This window comes from Mytilus californianus, unplaced genomic scaffold (genome assembly GCF_021869535.1).
Source record: "Mytilus californianus isolate M0D057914Y unplaced genomic scaffold, xbMytCali1.0.p SCAF_3, whole genome shotgun sequence".
Classification (NCBI taxonomy): Eukaryota; Metazoa; Mollusca; class Bivalvia; order Mytilida; family Mytilidae; genus Mytilus; species Mytilus californianus.
Window position 1 is genome coordinate 36,714,417 of NW_026262679.1, and position 18,261 is coordinate 36,732,677.

The window sequence follows — 18,261 nt, forward strand, 5'->3', positions numbered from 1 at the left end:
TGTAATTAGTGTAAACATCCTTACCACATAAAAGTAGAGATTATTTGATTAGGTGTAAAATTTGATCTATATATATACATTCTATCCAAAATCTGAGACACCCTTTTGTAGATAATGGCTCTAGGAACAACATATTATAAAATCAACCCTCTCGGGGTATCCATGAAGAAGCTAATTTCAATTGAAAGTGGAAATTTCTTGTAAAATTTTGTAGACACAGTTAAAATTATAATTAATTACATAATTGTTGTATAATACTAACATTGCATTAATTTGAAAGAGTAATCTGTTAGCTATCCATAAATACCACTTTTATAAATTTTCAAGCATTATAAAGAAAGTTACAGCATTTTAAAACTGGGGAGTTGGAGGTATGAAATATTTGTATTGTGTTACCTTATACCGATGATAAAATTTTGTAAATGTTTTGACTAGTTTATGATATCGAAAACCCTGGTGTAATAATTTTTCAGTAATACATAAATTTCTATCGCAAAAATCTAATACGTTGTTACATACACGAGCGAATCGTACAAGTTGAGATATATAAACACCATAAGATGGTGACAAGGGAACGTCACCATCTAAAAATGGATAATTAACGATAGGAAATGAAAAATCATCTCTTTTATCATAAATTTTTGTATTAAATAAGCTTCCCGTTAATGATATAGATATCAAGATCGAGGAAAGGACAGTGGTCATTGTTAGTATTAGCTTTATTTAAAGTAAGTTCAACAGGAGGCTGGTTCATGCTATTGATCCAGATGACGATTATTTAGTATTTAAAACCATGAAGAACCATCACAGCTAAAAACTTTAATATTCTTTCAATCATCAAACATAGTCGAAAAACATGTGAGGAACAATCGTGACTAGGTGTTTAAATATTCCCAACAGTCTCTGAGCCACCAGTAGAACACAATAAATTTCAAACTCATTTTGTGTCCCGACAACAATAGACTGGATTGGAACCATATTGTAATTGGCGCAACAAGCGCAGAGAGCTTTAAATCTACTCCAGTGAACCGTCAATAAATCGACGGCGCCTTCACCCGTTGATACTATTAAGGGGGCGACCACTTGATTTTCTTGGGGAGGAGGATTTGAAAATGAATAAATTAGCCTGATAAAAACTGAAAATAAATAACTTTGCACCGACTAAATCGGATGAAAATGAATATTCTGCTACACGAAATACAGGAAACAAATGTGTATAAAAGTGAAAACAATTATCATTCCGCAAATCCTCCTCCCCTCCCCCATAATATCAAATGATCGTTCCCTAAAGCCAGTTTTGATTACTACGATGTATACATACAATTAGAGTCAAGGTTCTTTTTGGTTCTTTGTGATATCGGAATGGCAAACGCAACTTATGTTTCACTCCCTATTCTTAAAAGTACCCTTCTCCCCAACGTAACAGCGAAAATGAGATAACAGATATAAACTTTGCGATGGAAGAAGAAAACTTTATAGAATCTCTTTTTGAATTGGCAGACAACTTAGAAAAGCCAAAAATAAACAAGCGAGATGTTTGTTCCAGATGCAGGTAGAAATATATGATCTCCAAGATCACACTTCCACTCACTCGTCCGGAAATGTGTGAAATATTTGACAATGGACGTTAAGCAACCAACAATTAATCAATCCTCCCATCGTCCTTTATTTAGAATGAAACTTTAACTGGATATTTGATGTTGTAGATGCCATTTCTTTTTGACTCCAAGTACAGGAATAGAACTTCTACATGTTCTAGCATTTAATTTGCTTGAGCAGGTCAGGAATAACCATTAATTGGTGGATTATACCTCAATTCAGGTATAATCCATCATTTGACATATGATGAGATACACCAATTGAGGTATAATGCAGTTTTTATCCAAATAAATTTTTAAGAGATATTGGAGCATCTTTTTGCATTTACCGTACCTAGCTTTGATGACCACATAGTGAAGACATGTAATTGATTCTGACACTTTGTGCTGCATTGTGTCAGAGAAACCCCAAAACTAATATGATCCTCCTTTTCCTCTTTATAAATTCTGAATTTTCATCTATCAAATGTTATTTTTTGTTCTGTAGACTCATCCTGTCCATTTCGACTAACAAATCTAAAGTTGGAACTGATGCAGACTTGGAAACCAGTCGTGATGATATCCATCAATTAGTGGATTATACCTCAAATGATGTATAATCCACACTTTCACAGAACGCAACTAAAGGAGTTAGAAGCAATTACATGTCATCAATGAGAACTCATCAAAGCAGCAAAGCTTGAGATGGTATATGCAAAAAGATGCTCGAATATCTCTTTAAAAAATGTTTTGATATAAACTGCATTATACCTCAATTGGTCTATCTCACTATATGTCAAATGGTGGATTATACCTGAATTGAGGTATAATCCACCAATTAAGGGTTATTCCTGACCTGTTGAGGATAACTATAAAAGAATAAATGAAATTTTGGCATACTTGTAAATGTGCATGTAAACTGGCATTTTTGCGACAACTTTAAATTTAATGGGTAAAGGTCTGGGACTAAAATATTTAGTATAATAGTCCCAGGTAAAGGTTAAGGATATTTAATCTGAGTCTCAATTATAAGAGAATGATTTTTATTTGATTTACTTATTACTGCATACATGTAGATGAATATGTGAATGAAGTAGTATTCATAATGTGTTTGTAAACTATAGAACCTACCCATGTATTTCAAAAAACAGTTGTGATTCCGATAGACTACAAAAGCCACCCATTGATATTCATGAACCCTGCCCTGAAAAATTGTTAAAAGAGATCTGGTTTTATTTTGAAGTAATCAAAAATCGATATTATGTATAAAGTTATGTGTGGGTTCATGGTCGAATGGTTGAAGAACGATGGCCGCAGTGCTGAAGGTCCTGGGTTCGATTTTCACTCAGGGCACTGGAAAATTCAGTACATCAGAAGGGTGATTTTCACCCTCCCACACGCATTTCTGGTACCCACTAACCAGTCCAGATTTTAAACTAGAATGGGTACTTTGGGTGCCTCAGTAGGTCAAAGTTGCCACTGACTTTGACCAGGAGATCAATCTGCTGATATCTCTTCAGTTTGTCTGTTCCCGTTAAGGAGCCTGGTGGTTCTCTTCAAGTACTTTGGCTTCCTCCACCATAATAACAGACTTCCCAGTGTCCTAGCACCCCCTTTGTGTTGAGGTGGGGATTGTTCTTGTAAACATTGTTGTAAATACATAAATGACACATCTCGATTAATCCCATTTGGGAGTGTACATGGATTCCACTGTACCCTCGCAGCTCTCCAGGGGTGCTCCTAATAATGGAGGAATCTACCTATACATACATACAGTTACTAGATATTTTTTAGTTCTGACAGAGAGATTCATATTAGAATGTAAACTAAAACTGCTTCTGCACAAAAGTTAAAGGAGGGGAGGACATAGACAATACAAATACATAAAACTTGAAAATGCACGGAAAAGAAAAATATATTGAAATAGATTAGGGGGATTCATTATATACTTGTGCAAATGTTTGACCATTCTTATATGGAGGTCTGACAGTCCTGATAATCAATATGTCTGCAGAGGGTAATTTTATAGATGAGGATCCCTCATTGACGCTGGTAGGTGTCAAAGCAAAAGTTTAAAAGGCCTTCCAAGACTTTATGATGTTTTGGAATAGAGATCATATAAATGCCTAATTTATGAATATTGCCAGAAACAAAAAAATGCAACAGTTTTTTGGGGAAATGAAAGCAATGAAAAATTAAAATATATAAAGATCCAGTATTTTTATGATTTATCAAATTTTAAAATTCTCATTTCAGGAGACCAGTTACAGTTTGTTGGTGTCCCTTTTTACCATCAGAACCTATACAAATAACAACAACAGTATTTATTTTACAACACCCATTTGAGGTAAATTTTAAAGATGTGAATGATTTCAAAATTCTAGATAACTAAATATGCTTAATTAAACAAAAATGTTAATTTAAAAGAATGGAAACAGTAAAAAACTTCAAACCAGGTTGTTTTTTTGTCGAGCCTGCGACTTTTGTCGCAGAAAGCTCGACATAGGGATAGCGATCCGGCGGCGGCGGCTACGGCGGCGGCGGCGGCGTTAGCTAACTTCTTAAAAGCTTTATATTTTAGAAGATGGAAGACCTGGATGCTTCATACTTTGTATATGGATGCCTCATGTTACGAAGTTTCCGTCAGTCACATGTCCAATGTCCTTGACCTCATTTTCATGGTTCAGTGACTACTTGAAAAAAAAGTTCAGATTTTTTGTAATGTTAAATTCTCTCTTATTATAAGTAATAGGATAACTGTATTTGGTATGTGCGTACCTTGCAAGGTCCTCATGCCCGTCAGACAGTTTTCACTTGACCTCGACCTCATTTCATGGATCAGTGAACAAGGTTAAGTTTTCGTGGTCAAGTCCATATCTCAGATACTATAAGCAATAGGTCTAGTATATTCGGTGTATGGAAGGACTGTAAGGTGTACATGTCCAACTGGCAGGTGTCATCTGACCTTGACCTCATTTTCATGGTTCAGTGGTTATAGTTAAGTTTTTGTGTTTTGGTCTGTTTTTCTTATACTGTATGCAATAGGTCTACTATATTTGGTGTATGGAATGATTGTAAGGTGTACATGTCTAGCTGGCAGGTGTCATCTGACCTTGACCTCATTTTCATGGTTCAGTGGTCAAAGTTAAGTTTTTGAGTTTTGGTCTTTCTTTCTAATACTGCATGCAATAGGTCAGCTATATTTGGTGTATGGAATGATTGTAAGGTGTACATGTCTAGCTGGCAGGTGTCATCTTACCTTGACCTCATTTTCATGGTTCAGTGGTCAAAGTTAAGTTTTTGAGTTTTGGTCTTTTTTTCTAATACTATATGCAATAGTTCAACTATATTTGGTGTATGGAAATATTTTATGATCTATATGTCAGTCACGCAGGTTTTATTTGACCTTGACCTCATTTTCAAGGTTCATTGCTCAGTGTTAAGTTTTTGTGTTTTCGTCTGTTTTTCTTAAACTATAAGCAATAGGTCAACTATATTTGTTGTATGGAAGAATTGTTAGCTGTACATGCCTGCCTAGCATGGTTCATCTGACCTTGACCTCATTTTCATGGTTCATTGGTCAATGTTTAGTTTACTTGGTTAATGTTAAGTTTATGTGACAGTTGTAATAAAGCTTTATATTTAGGACTATCAACATAATATCAATGATTAGTAAAGAAGGCGAGACATTTCAGCGTGTGCACTCTTGTCTCATAACTTCATGCATTCATAATACAATGCCTTCTCTTGATACACTTACTGTATATAAATCTACCAATATACAATACACATAAGGTGATTTAGCTATTAATAACTTTTTGAGGTGCATGCTGGTGATATACATGTAATATAACTGGGCCCGCAATCAGAGAGTTATCACTTTTAGTTACCAGCAGTCACCCTGTTTAACTATGATTTAAAACTCATCTGACACAAAAAAAGTGATGTTGAACAGTATACTATTGTGTATACTATTTAATAAAGATGTTTGAAGTTTTTTGACTTCATAATATAATTTAGGTATATTCAAGAAAAATTGCATGAGCAGATGTAATTTCAACTCTTATTTTGTCTTTGAATTTATATATTTTCAATCATAATACACTTCAAAAACCTTTTTTTTAAATAAACAAAAATGATGTTAATAGTTTTTGTCGAGCCTGCGACTTTTGTCGCAGAAAGCTCGACATAGGGATAGCGATCCGGCGGCGGCGGCTACGGCGGCGGCGGCGGCGTTAGCTAACTTCTTAAAAGCTTTATATTTTAGAAGATGGAAGACCTGGATGCTTCATACTTTGTATATGGATGCCTCATGTTACGAAGTTTCCGTCAGTCACATGTCCAATGTCCTTGACCTCATTTTCATGGTTCAGTGACTACTTGAAAAAAAAGTTCAGATTTTTTGTAATGTTAAATTCTCTCAATTATTATAAGTAATAGGATAACTATATTTGGTATGTGCGTACCTTGCAAGGTCCTCATGCCCGTCAGACAGTTTTCACTTGACCTCGACCTCATTTCATGGATCAGTGAACAAGGTTAAGTTTTCGTGGTCAAGTCCATATCTCAGATACTATAAGCAATAGGTCTAGTATATTCGGTGTATGGAAGGACTGTAAGGTGTACATGTCCAACTGGCAGGTGTCATCTGACATTGACCTCATTTTCATGGTTCAGTGGTTATAGTTAAGTTTTTGTGTTTTGGTCTGTTTTTCTTATACTGTATGCAATAGGTCTACTATATTTGGTGTATGGAATGATTGTAAGGTGTACATGTCTAGCTGGCAGGTGTCATCTGACCTTGACCTCATTTTCATGGTTCAGTGGTCAAAGTTAAGTTTTTGAGTTTTGGTCTTTCTTTCTAATACTGCATGCAATAGGTCAGCTATATTTGGTGTATGGAATGATTGTAAGGTGTACATGTCTAGCTGGCAGGTGTCATCTTACCTTGACCTCATTTTCATGGTTCAGTGGTCAAAGTTAAGTTTTTGAGTTTTGGTCTTTTTTTCTAATACTATATGCAATAGTTCAACTATATTTGGTGTATGGAAATATTTTATGATCTATATGTCAGTCACGCAGGTTTTATTTGACCTTGACCTCATTTTCAAGGTTCATTGCTCAGTGTTAAGTTTTTGTGTTCTCGTCTGTTTTTCTTAAACTATAGGCAATAGGTCAACTATATTTGTTGTATGGAAGAATTGTTAGCTGTACATGCCTGCCTAGCATGGTTCATCTGACCTTGACCTCATTTTCATGGTTCATTGGTCAATGTTTAGTTTACTTGGTTAATGTTAAGTTTATGTGACAGTTGTAATAAAGCTTTATATTTAGGACTATCAACATAATATCAATGATTAGTAAAGAAGGCGAGACATTTCAGCGTGTGCACTCTTGTTTTTTTTTATCATGTGCCAAAAGTTTTTATTTGTTATGAATTATTATTTAGTTTGTACTCTAAATCTGGTTGAAGATGAACAACATTTTATTACTAGTTGTCCAGCATACAATAATGATAGGGAGATATTTTTCAAGGAGATAAACTGTATCAGTCCCAATGTTATATATCTTTCAAATGAGGCAAAATTTGTTTGGTTATTTACTAATGAAAATTTGTCTATACTTAAAAATTTAGGGAGCTATATTATTACATGTCTAGATGTTAGACGAAATGTTAATTAATGTATGTAATAACAATGATAATTGTAATGATTTTATAGTTCTGATCCTGCCTGGAATTAAATGTATGTGATTTTTATAGAATGAAGATAATAACATCTGTCTGAACTTTTTAATGTTTCATTTTAATATATAAAAATGTTTTTCTGTTACAAATCATGATGTATTGTTTTATGTGTACATGTTATGCTGCCCATCAAGGGCCCTTGATTGGAATAATAAATAATAAATATTCTATTCTATATTCTATTCTATTATTTCTGCTGATGAGTCGGCATATGATGTTACATCTGGTAAACTTTTAATTACTTTTATGACACAAATGGTACTAATCAATTAACATTCTGATCCTTACTTAGGGGCAATTTTCCTCCAAATCTCCAATTTCAGAGGTGAGCAGCTTAAGTCTGTTTTTATTCTATAACATGTAATGGTTATATAAAAAAATTCAAAATTCAGTATTTTTTGTAAAAAATAATGAAATGTGGTATGATTGCAAATATCACAAGCACCAACAGAGTTCAAATAAAATGGATATAAGTTATATAGAAATATTTGTGACTTTTATGGTTATTGGAGTAAGTGTTTTCTGTCATATTTTTTTTTTTTTGTAAACTTTAGATTTTCAGTTTGTTTTTGCATTGTTAATTATTACCCCCATATATTCTCTCATTCAATTCAGGTTGTAAGAGTTATTATAACATTTATTCCAGGAATCAAGAAATTTAAAAACTGCTCCAATGTTAAATCAGAGTCTATCACCAGGAAAGTGTCATGTTTACAGATCAAAAAAATTCCCAGAACACAGGTAAATTTTATATCGAAATCACCACACTATTCTAGGGATTTTAAACATACTCGAATAAAACTTGCAAGATTTGATGTAGTTTTCATTATATTGATTTTTATACACCCGTTTACGGGATGTATTATGGTATACCGTTGTCCGTCTGTCTGTCCGTCTGTCCGTCGTCAACATGTCGGACATTAACTCAAAAATGCTTTAACCAATTTGCATAAAACTTTGGTGAATTGTTTATATCTATTGACGTGAGCTCCCTTTCGTTTTTTATAAATTTTAGATTTTACGTTTCCGAGTTATGGGGTTTTATTCATTAAAAAAAGGGGGATTTTCCAGTTTTCGGACAATAACTCAAGAATGCTTTCACCAACTTGCAAGAAATTGTGGTGAATTGTTTATATCTATTGACATGAGCTCCCTTTAGATTTTTATATATTTTAGATTTTACGTTTCCGAGTTACAGGGTTTTATTCATAAAAAAAGGGTGATTTTCCAGTTTTCGGACAAAAAATCAAAAATGCTTTCAGCAGTTCTTATGAAACTTTGGTGAATTGTTTATATCTATTGATGTAAGCTCCATTTAGAATTTTATAAATTTTACATTTTACATTTCTGAGTTATGGGGTTTTATTCATTAAAAAAGGGGGGATTTTCCAGTTTTCAGACAATAACTCAAAAATGCTGTCAGCAATTCTCATGAAACTTTGGTGAATTGTTTATATTTTAGCTGATGCTGCAGTATAGTTAATGACATATATGTTTCTGTAGAAACTGGGAGATTTTGAGCTGAATATTGTAATCAAATATAAATATTTGTGTACTTGTAGATATCCAGTACTTCTCAGCTGATGATATTGTAAATGACATATTTGTTTTTGTAGATATCCAGGACTTTTAGAGCTTATGAGACAACCCAACACCTTACTACTATTTCCAGGCCCTGGGGCTGTTGATATATCTGAACTTCCACCCGTAGGAGATGGAGTGTCATATAACTTGGTACTGTTGGATGGAACCTGGGGACAAGCAAAGCATATGTTTCTATCAAATCCTATGTTACAATTTCCCCAAAAGGTAAAACTGTGGTACAAATGTATAACTAGTTGTAAAATTTTGGGTTAAATTGTTGGTACTTTGTATGATTGTTGACTGTCACTTAAAGGTGCACCACTAATGAGGTTTGGATTTCTAGCTTGAGAGTCAAAGTCACAAACTAATTTAACATTGCAGATCCTAGCTTCTCCTTTAAAAAATGTCCCCCTTGGATTGATTTATTAGTGTTTGATTTATGGCAAATAAGCACAAAAGGCTACTGTAAATTCAGAAATTATTGCGTGCATTTATTATTTCGATTATTGAAGAATAGACAAAAATGCGAGCTTAATTATTGCGATTTCAAGAAAATCTGCATACAGATATATGTATCAGATATCAGAATGCGAGTTCTTATTATTGGGATACTCACCCATTCCCATTAGTCACAATCATATAAACCTCGCAATAATTTCTGAATTTACAGTATATTGCAGCAAGTGCCCCTTGATGGAATAGTAGCTACTTTGTATGGTTTTTTTTTCACAACTTCTAGCAGATTTGTTGCAAACAATGTTGGAACTTATTTTAATGCAACAGAGTGCAGACTATAGCTACATGCATGTTTCAAATCATGTAACTCTCTATCTTGAATACTTCATGTAGTTTCTTAATGATATCTAGTTTGTTCCCCACTCCAGAATATTTGTCATGAAAAAGATTTGAAATTGCAGCTTAAAGATATCAAGGTCTTTAACTAAGCATAATGTTTCAGAAATTCAGACCCTAGGTTCCTGTTTATAAATTCTGCCAGGTCATATCTTGTGTACTATTTGGAGCTTTACAGTGATGTTAAGTTTTTTTTATTTAATAAGATTGTGATGTCTAGCACATTAGCATGAAGGTCAAGGTAATCAATTTAGCATGTGAACAAATTTTGTTCAGTCATTATCATGAGTGCTCCATGCAGTTAAAGGGTGATACTTTGTATGATTGTTCACATCATCCTGAATATGCACAATCTATTTGTCACTGAGTGTTAAGTCAACAAAATAAAAATCAATTATTGTCTCGCCTTGACAGAGTCAAAAAGCCAGACATAGGTATGCTGTTTCCGGCGGCGGCAGCTTCAACAATGTATTAGTTTGTGATTAGGTCTAGTTTAAGGTGAACTAGTGGTTGGTCAATGATATTTGGTATGCAGTTGTATTAGCACTGGCACATCTCATTTCCATGGAAATTATTTGGCTCCGCCCCCTCAGTCATGGTCTATTGACTTTAAAACTTTGCTTAGTTTACATGTATTAGTTTGTGATTAGGTCAGTTCAAGGGGAACCACTAGTGGTAAGTCAATGATATTTGGTATGCAGTTGTATAAGCATTGGCATATCTCAGTTGTATAAGCATTGGCATATCTCAGTTGTATAAGCATTGGCATATCTCATTTCCATGGAGAATATTTGGTCCCGCCCCTGCAGTCATGGTCTATTGACTTTGAAACTTTTGCTTAGTTTACATGTATTAGTTTGTGATTAGGTCAGTTCAAGGGGAACCATTAGTGGTAGGCCAATGTTAATTGGTATGCAATTGTATAAGCATTAGCACACCTCATTTCCATGGAGAATATTTGGTCCCGCCCCCTCAGTCATTGTCTATTGACTTTGAATCTTTTGCTTAGTTTACATGTATTAGTTTGTGATTAGATCAGTTTAAGATGAACTGCTAATGTTAAGTGAATGATATTTGGTATGCAGATTTATTGGCATTTGCAAGTCTTATTTCCATGGAGAATATATAGCCCCACCCCCTCATCATGGTTCATTGACTTTGAAACTTTTACATAGTTTACAAGTCAATGTTTGTGTTTAGGTTTGTTGAAAGGGAACGACTTATTTGGTATGCAGTTGTATTAGCATTGGCACATCTCATTTCCATGGAGATTGTTTTGCCATGTACCTTCAGTCATGGTTCATTGACTTTGAATATTTGCATAACTTACATTTAACTTAAATGTTAAAGTACTGTGGATTCATTTATTTTCGTGGGTACCAATTTTCGTGGATTAGGGAAAACTTGCATGTTCGTGGATATTTGATTTCGTGGTTTTGCTGAAGTCTGCATACAAGCCTATAGAAAATTTGTCATTCGTTGAACATTTAATTTCGTGGTTCACCTGTACCCACGAAATCCACGAAAATTGGTATCCAACGAATATTAATGAATCCACAGTATTGCTATTTTAATTTCAACATTTGCATTATCAAAAGTACATAAAGGCAAGACATATCTCTGTGGTAACAGTTTATTATTATAATCGCCACTATTAGAAAATCTGTGATCATGTCATGGATTTAGCCTGAAGGTTAATGCAACAAATATAATTTAGTGTTGCAGACGATTTTTTAGGTCCGTGCTTACAGATTTCACATCCAGGTCAGATATCTTGTTGACAATTAGTACTAAAAATTCGTTTGGTTTATTATCACGGAACTTTGTTCCGTGGGGTATAATGCTTTTGACCTATCTGTCCGTCAGTCCTGTTCTTGTCATCACAACTCCTCTAAAACCACACAACAGAATTTCATGAAACTTTGTAGATAATAAGGACATACTATGTAGATGTGCATTTCGATCGGAAATTATGATTCAATTATTTTCTAGAAGTTACCGTCCGTCCGTCTGTCAGTTAGTCTATCCATCAGTTTGTCAGTCCTGTTCTTGTCATCGCAATCCCTCTAAAACCAAAATTTAAACCATACAACAGAATTTCATGAAACTTAGTAGATCATAAGGTCATACTATGTAGATGTGCATATCGACAGGAAATTATGATTCAATTATTTTCTAAGAGTTAAGCCCCTTTGAACTATTACAACAGTATGTCATTGCAATTCCTCTGAAACCACATAACAGAATTTTATGAAACTTTGTAGATAATAAGGACATAATATGTAAATGTGCATATTTATCAAGAAATTTTTATCAGTTGACTTTTGTTGGAGTTATCAGTTTATGAACTTAGGAATCTAGTGAGATTTTGTTTGCCCAGTGACAATGTAAGGGCATGGAGTATGTAAGCATGCTTACAAAGGTTCTTTAATTTTAGCTGAGGCAATATCTTATGACTCTTGTTTGCAGAAAATTGCTAGCATAACTAGGGAAGCATATTTTAAGTTGGGAGTCTGGAATCGTGTTTTTCCAACCTATCCCTTTGCAATAATAAAAACATTATAAAAGTTTCTGAATTGACAGTACATGTTTTAAGTTAAAAAAAATGATTTAAAAAGAAAAACAGCACCAATTACACTCTTTGTCATAAAAATAAGAGTCATGTATAGGTTTTCAACTAAAAAGAAGAACGTGCTTTTTAGTTTTATGTTTAATTTCAGGTGCAAATTAATCCTACTGTAAAAAGTAAATATGTGATACGTACTCAGCCAGATGATGGTTCCCTGTCTACCCTAGAAACTGCAGCTTTTGCTTTATCTGTGTTAGAACAGATCCCAGACTTATTTGATGTAGGTATTTGGTCAAATTTACTATAGAGGAATAAGATTTTGAATAAACATGTCATGCATCTTAAAAGCTTTGAAAATAAAAGATATTATATGAACTAGGCGATGCCTGCAAAATGAGCTCAGCAGCTGTGTGTATTGCTCAAGCAAACTCCCCCACTGATCTTTAAACTGTACAAAGTTCAAATATCGAAACACACAATAATTTCAAAATCATCAAGTGTCATAATGCATAAATGACAAGAGAAGAAAGCCTTCCATAAGAAGATATTTTTCCATGTAAATTAAGACTTTTAAATATTTTTTCTTTACATTTTCTTCACAAACATGTTGATATATGAATTCATTACTTGTTTATGATGGTTTAGCCATTGCTTGCTGGGATTACTATGCATAAAATAAAACAATTATTCCAGTAGTGAATTGATAAAATGACAATACCATCATGACCATTATCTATAAATTTGAACTAGGAATGTAGTTCTTTTTTTACTCAGGAAAACAATTGAAAAAAAGGAAGTTATCACAAGTAACTGTAATTGGTAATTAATGTTATAAAGGTCTAAAAAAATACTTTGAAGTTTTAAAAAAATTTGAGGTAATTACAATAAAATTATTTAGTGTCTTAAAGAGGATGGGAGTATTTTTATGGACAAACAGGTAATAAAATGGCCATTTCATAATGAAAAAAAAATACCTTACATGTTGCTGTTTAAGCAGTTCACATGAAACAGTGAATAATGAAGTTCAAGCACAAAAACTTGAAATCAAATTGGAAACAAGTTGCATGAAAATAACTTTATACCAACCACACTATTTATAAATTCAATATTATATTAACTATCAATGTGTAATTGTATTTACAGGTATTAACCAAGCCTTTAGAAGCCTTATGCCAGTTCCAGCTTAATCATGGAGCCTGCACACACCATAGTAAAACATATAAAATAGAAAATGGATTGTGGAAGAAAAAACTGTCAAAGAAAGCTTTAAAAAGACTTGAAGAAAAAAAAAACCAACAAATTTTAGATGGAAATCAGCAAAGTTGACAAACATTTTATTTTAGTGTATGCTTAATTAGTGTGATTGTTTTATTAAAGATTGTACATGAACATATTTATTTCTTTCAGATCTTAGATATTAAAATTTTAATAACTTTTAAAGTTAGCTGCTGTCTTCTTTTGAAATACTGTTCTGTGTTTAATCCATGTCATGGTCCTACCAAAATCATTATAAATACTCAGATTATTTTCAATTCCTACTTTTAATTATATGCAGGACAGATAACATTGACAAGGGGTGTCAAAGTGTTTCTTTAAGGCCTAGTTTGTTATAGAATCTTATAATGATAAGATATGTGGTCTGGCTTATTATCTTAAATGTTTAGCTGAATTATTTTGGTTACAATGAGGCTTATTCTTTATTTTGCAGACAGCTGCCTGTGTCCCTCAAGTTTTGTCAAATGTGATAAGTAATTATGAATTGATAGTGTTTAATTTGTCATTTTCAGTCTATTTTTCTATTTTGATATGACCTTGAGAGGTGAACATTGACCAAACTGTATTTCTGTGTAATTCGATTATTACCTTGTAGTTACAGCAACCCATCCATGCTGACTTGATTGTCTTGCTGGGGAATTATTAATGACAAACCAGGTCTGCCGAAAATGTCTGTTTTTACAGATTGCTGACAAAACTGTGACTTAGTTTTTACAGACCAGATTTTTTTGGGGTCATATAATACCTCCTAGTATTCCTGAACTACCTATGCATGCATTTAGGATAATAGTTAATAGATACAGCATATGTCACTAAGGCAGTGGTCATCAAATGAGTCCCACCCCCACATGATTTTGATTTTGGCTACTTTTCACAATTTTCATTTTTTAACTCTAAGAAGGGCATATATGTTGTCATATCTTCATTATAAACAACACATCTGGAAAGAGTTTATGGACCATGCATTGCAAGATTGAACTCCCTGCTGCCAACACAGTTCAGCTGAGGCAGTTCTAAAAAAGTATGGAGGGTCATATGGGCAATAAAAGAATAACTTGCAATGACAACAACAGGTGGGTTTGGGGCGAAGGGGTTGATTGACTTTACTTCAAGTTAAAGTCAATTGACACTTGCAGTCCAAATTTGCAATGTTTCAGGTGGCAACTAAGATATCAATTAAATATCAGTCAAGAAAAAGGCAACAAATAATTTGAATGATAAATTGTATTCAAATGCAATTTTTATGCCTGGTTTTTTGGGCTAATGTTTGCCATCTTATCAACAGTTGACATGTTGTTACTAATTTGGGTCATTCTTTGAATGAGCTGCCACATTGAATTCCTGAAATTCAACAAGGTCCATTATTTCAATATAGATTTACAGTGTTGGGTAAATGTCAGAAAAACTCAAACTTTACTACAATGTTATAAAAACAACTCTATTTTTTTCAATAGCATAGAGGAACAAGATTATTTTTTTAATTTCCCCCCCCCCCCCACAATTTTCAATGGAAACAAACCTTTTTTCTCTTCCCTTTAGATGAAACCAACGAAACAATTTATTAAAAGAAACAACTATGCCCCCTTCCCCCCCCCCCCACTAAAATAAATAGATATATAATACAAATTAAAATAGAGATGTATGGTTGCATGGTGTCTTTGGTGTGTGGTCTTCAAAATCATTGACCTTTTTTATCTGCCAATTTTTTAGTAAAATAGTTTTTGAAATGAATATCCTGAATTATTTGAATTGTCGATGGACATCAAAAATAATAATACATTGTTCATGTACTGAGTAAATATGCATAAAAGGAAATTAATCTAATGGTATTTGGTCAATAAAGTAGGTAGCATTATTCGGTTCTATATGGGTTTGATTACCTTCATTCACTCTCTTGTCAGAAACTGAATAGAAACCGGTTGTTCCTTATGGTTTATTGCAGGTATTACTTGTAGTGCAAGTCATTGATTTATAGAAATAAAGTGCAGCTTGTCATCTAATATCCCTTCAGTATCCTCCACCTCTCTATGAACATAAATGTCCCCTTTACTGTACTGTACCGTAAGTCAACCAAAGCTATATCATTACAAACTCATAAAGTACTCTAGAAACTTATTTGAAGTCAAGTTCATGCAGTTAAATCTGAATTTTGTCAAGGGACACTTTATTTATCTGAAGGAGATTGCTGGGTCAAATATGAATTTATTTCAAAGTAAAACGGTCTTCACTTCTTTCATACAGCATTGGGCATCTGGAATAAAGAAAAAGTAATCAGTAATGCAATTAAAAACTATCAGTTGAAAGACAGACAATGCCATTGCCTACAGAAAAAATAGAAAAAAATAAGTTTCTAAAATTGAAGATTTTGCAACACAAATCCCACCAAGGATACCTGAGGACTAATTCAGGTGTTCCAAGATGGACAGCAATTTATGATGAAATTATGAGTATTTTTGAATAAAATTTCAATTCAATAAATGTTTTCACATAAAATTATAAATAAAAATTAAAAAAAATAAATATTGCAAATGATTTTTCATTGTCACACAGTTGTCCTCTGTTGTGTCTATAAGGACGTTGGTTTTAAGCTATTGCACGGTTTATCTCCTTTTTCAAACCGGAAATGTTTCTTTATACTACAAATTTCAGGGGGACATAATCATCCAATTTTTGCAAAATTTGCATGTTGAAATTTTTAAAGTAATAACCAAGTGTTTAATGTCATGCTTTTTTTAATATGCATCGGTACATGCACTCACATAATCTACATGACTGACAATACGTTTTTCTTTCACATGACACCTTTTAATTACCTGAAATAAACACTCGGAGAAAAGTTCAGAAAAATATATAAATCTCTCGGAGTTTCCCATCAATCATCTGACCATTCAGTGTAACTTGTGCAAGTTAGTTGCTTCCATTAAGAGAGTCCTATCTCCCAAACATAATATAACCCAATTTTATTTATCTGTTTATTACAGGTGTCTATTTTTCAAACCTTACAAGATCAAATAAAGTCTCCCAATGAACATGACGTAGTTCTATAGAATCTATTATGGTGTTTTCAGTGAATTATATGTTTGTTTTACCTTTTCATAATTTGAATGATTAATTATAGCTCACCCTGCCCAAATGGCCAGCAGCCGGTTGTACGAACGTGTCATCAGGCTAATGAGTCATTAAGTCTTCATTAGCCTAATGCATCATAAAGGCTTAACCCTCTTGATGCCACATTAAAAAAATCAACGTTTTGACGTTGCCAATAGGCAATGACAATTTGACGTCGCCAGTACCAAATTCTTTTGACGTCGTCTTTTTGGCGTTTTTTTTTCTCATATTGATTTATAAAGTTCTTTTTTCTACGCGAACGGCATTCACAATAGCGGTGACCAGGAGATCATTTTGATAATGCTAAATTGACCGATTAAAATCTTTCAATACAAATTTGCTTCTTGATGGACCAAGGAGACTCATGAATGTAAAGTTAACTGATAAAATTTTTGAAAATACTGTTGAATTTGTGCAATTTACGTGTTAGTTACTTTACCCATTTAAATTTTCGACTGATATAATTCTCCAAAAAGCAAGACCAATTATTAAAAGTTCTTTTTTTAAATTGCAAGAGAATATTGTAAAGTATTATGCAATACGTATTTGCCACCTACAATTTTGGCTATATATTTTCATATCATAACAGTTTTTAAAAAGATATTTTAGGGTTTTATCTTCGATTGTTTTTGTTTTCTACTGATGTGAACATTGATATTAATATTTTGCAAACTAATTTGGGTAAAATATATGGCAAACTTCGGGATAAAAAATTATTGTTTTTATCACCAGTAAAAGATAATTGTCCAAGGATAAATATAACTTATAAACAAATAGATTTGTGATAATTTTGTTCAATTGGTTGATTGAAACCCAATTAGAAATAACTTTATAAAATTTATAAAAAATGTAATATATAGCCAACAGTTGTTCGTGAAAAATACTTCTCGGCCACTGTATAAAAAGGAGTTGTACATAATTTCTTCTAAAAGGGTAATGAACATGATGAAGGGTCAGTTATAATCGTTTTTCCCCATGTTTAAGAACTTTTATTTTTCTATAAGTAACATTTTGATTTAACAATTACCGATAAAAAAGGAGGCGAGTAATGTCGTGATATTTTAACCTCGCAACATTGTCCCGTGCTGTCTCTATACATAAACCATGTGAGCAGTAGTGTTTTTTATATTACATGTAAGAACATTTTTTTCTTGCATTTAATGTTTAGGGATAAATTCAGAAGACGGGCTTAAATTTATCTTAACTTGTCTCGACACGGGACTATTTAATATATGAAGTTATATAGATGTGATTGTGTATTGAATGTTTGTCAACCTCTGTTTGTCATGATTTTTTTTAATTTATTGTGTCTTTTGATGTAGGCCTATACCACTTCTTTTTATCTTGGAGATGGGGTATTGAAGGTTGCACTTTGTAAATACAGCTGTTTCTCAAACCACGCCTCTTTTGGGGAGATATATAATATTCATAGATATGTTAATTTGTTAACGTACTGGTTCCCATTTATGATCTCTGTGTTTCATTTCATAGAGACATCACTTGGGAATGTAACCAGTATAGAAAAACATGGTAGCGCCTAAATTTTAATT

General features: G+C 33.1%; 2 protein-coding genes across 4 annotated transcripts in view; both read left to right on the forward strand.

The window, feature by feature from the left end:
* Positions 1–1,377: 1,377 nt before the first annotated feature.
* Positions 1,378–13,768, forward strand: LOC127734474 (tRNA-uridine aminocarboxypropyltransferase 2-like). The gene is made up of 6 exons (XM_052244362.1): positions 1,378–1,552; positions 3,834–3,924; positions 7,970–8,064; positions 8,940–9,132; positions 12,480–12,608; positions 13,472–13,768. The coding sequence occupies exons 1-6, from the start codon at positions 1,458–1,460 to the stop codon at positions 13,652–13,654; spliced, it is 786 nt and encodes a 261-aa protein (XP_052100322.1). The 5' UTR covers positions 1,378–1,457; the 3' UTR covers positions 13,655–13,768.
* A 2,439-nt stretch (positions 13,769–16,207) lies between these two features.
* Positions 16,208–18,261, forward strand: part of LOC127734475 (fanconi-associated nuclease 1-like) — a 33,625-nt gene continuing 31,571 nt past the window's right edge. Inside the window, exon 1 of one of the 3 annotated variants that reach the window (XM_052244366.1) lies at positions 16,208–16,509. The gene's annotated coding sequence lies outside the window, so the exon portion shown is untranslated. The remainder of the gene's footprint in view (positions 16,510–18,261) is intronic. The other 2 variants (XM_052244363.1, XM_052244364.1) reach the window with 2 other exon arrangements.

Excerpts from the sequence above, each read along its gene's own strand:
- LOC127734474 (XM_052244362.1), top strand. The coding sequence starts at position 1,458 with ATGGAAGAAGAAAACTTTATAGAATCTCTTTTTGAATTGGCAGACAAC. Across the intron at positions 3,925-7,969 it reads TTTTACAACACCCATTTGAG|GAATCAAGAAATTTAAAAAC; the intron begins GTAAATTTTAAA and ends CATTTATTCCAG. Across the intron at positions 12,609-13,471 it reads AGATCCCAGACTTATTTGAT|GTATTAACCAAGCCTTTAGA; the intron begins GTAGGTATTTGG and ends TTGTATTTACAG.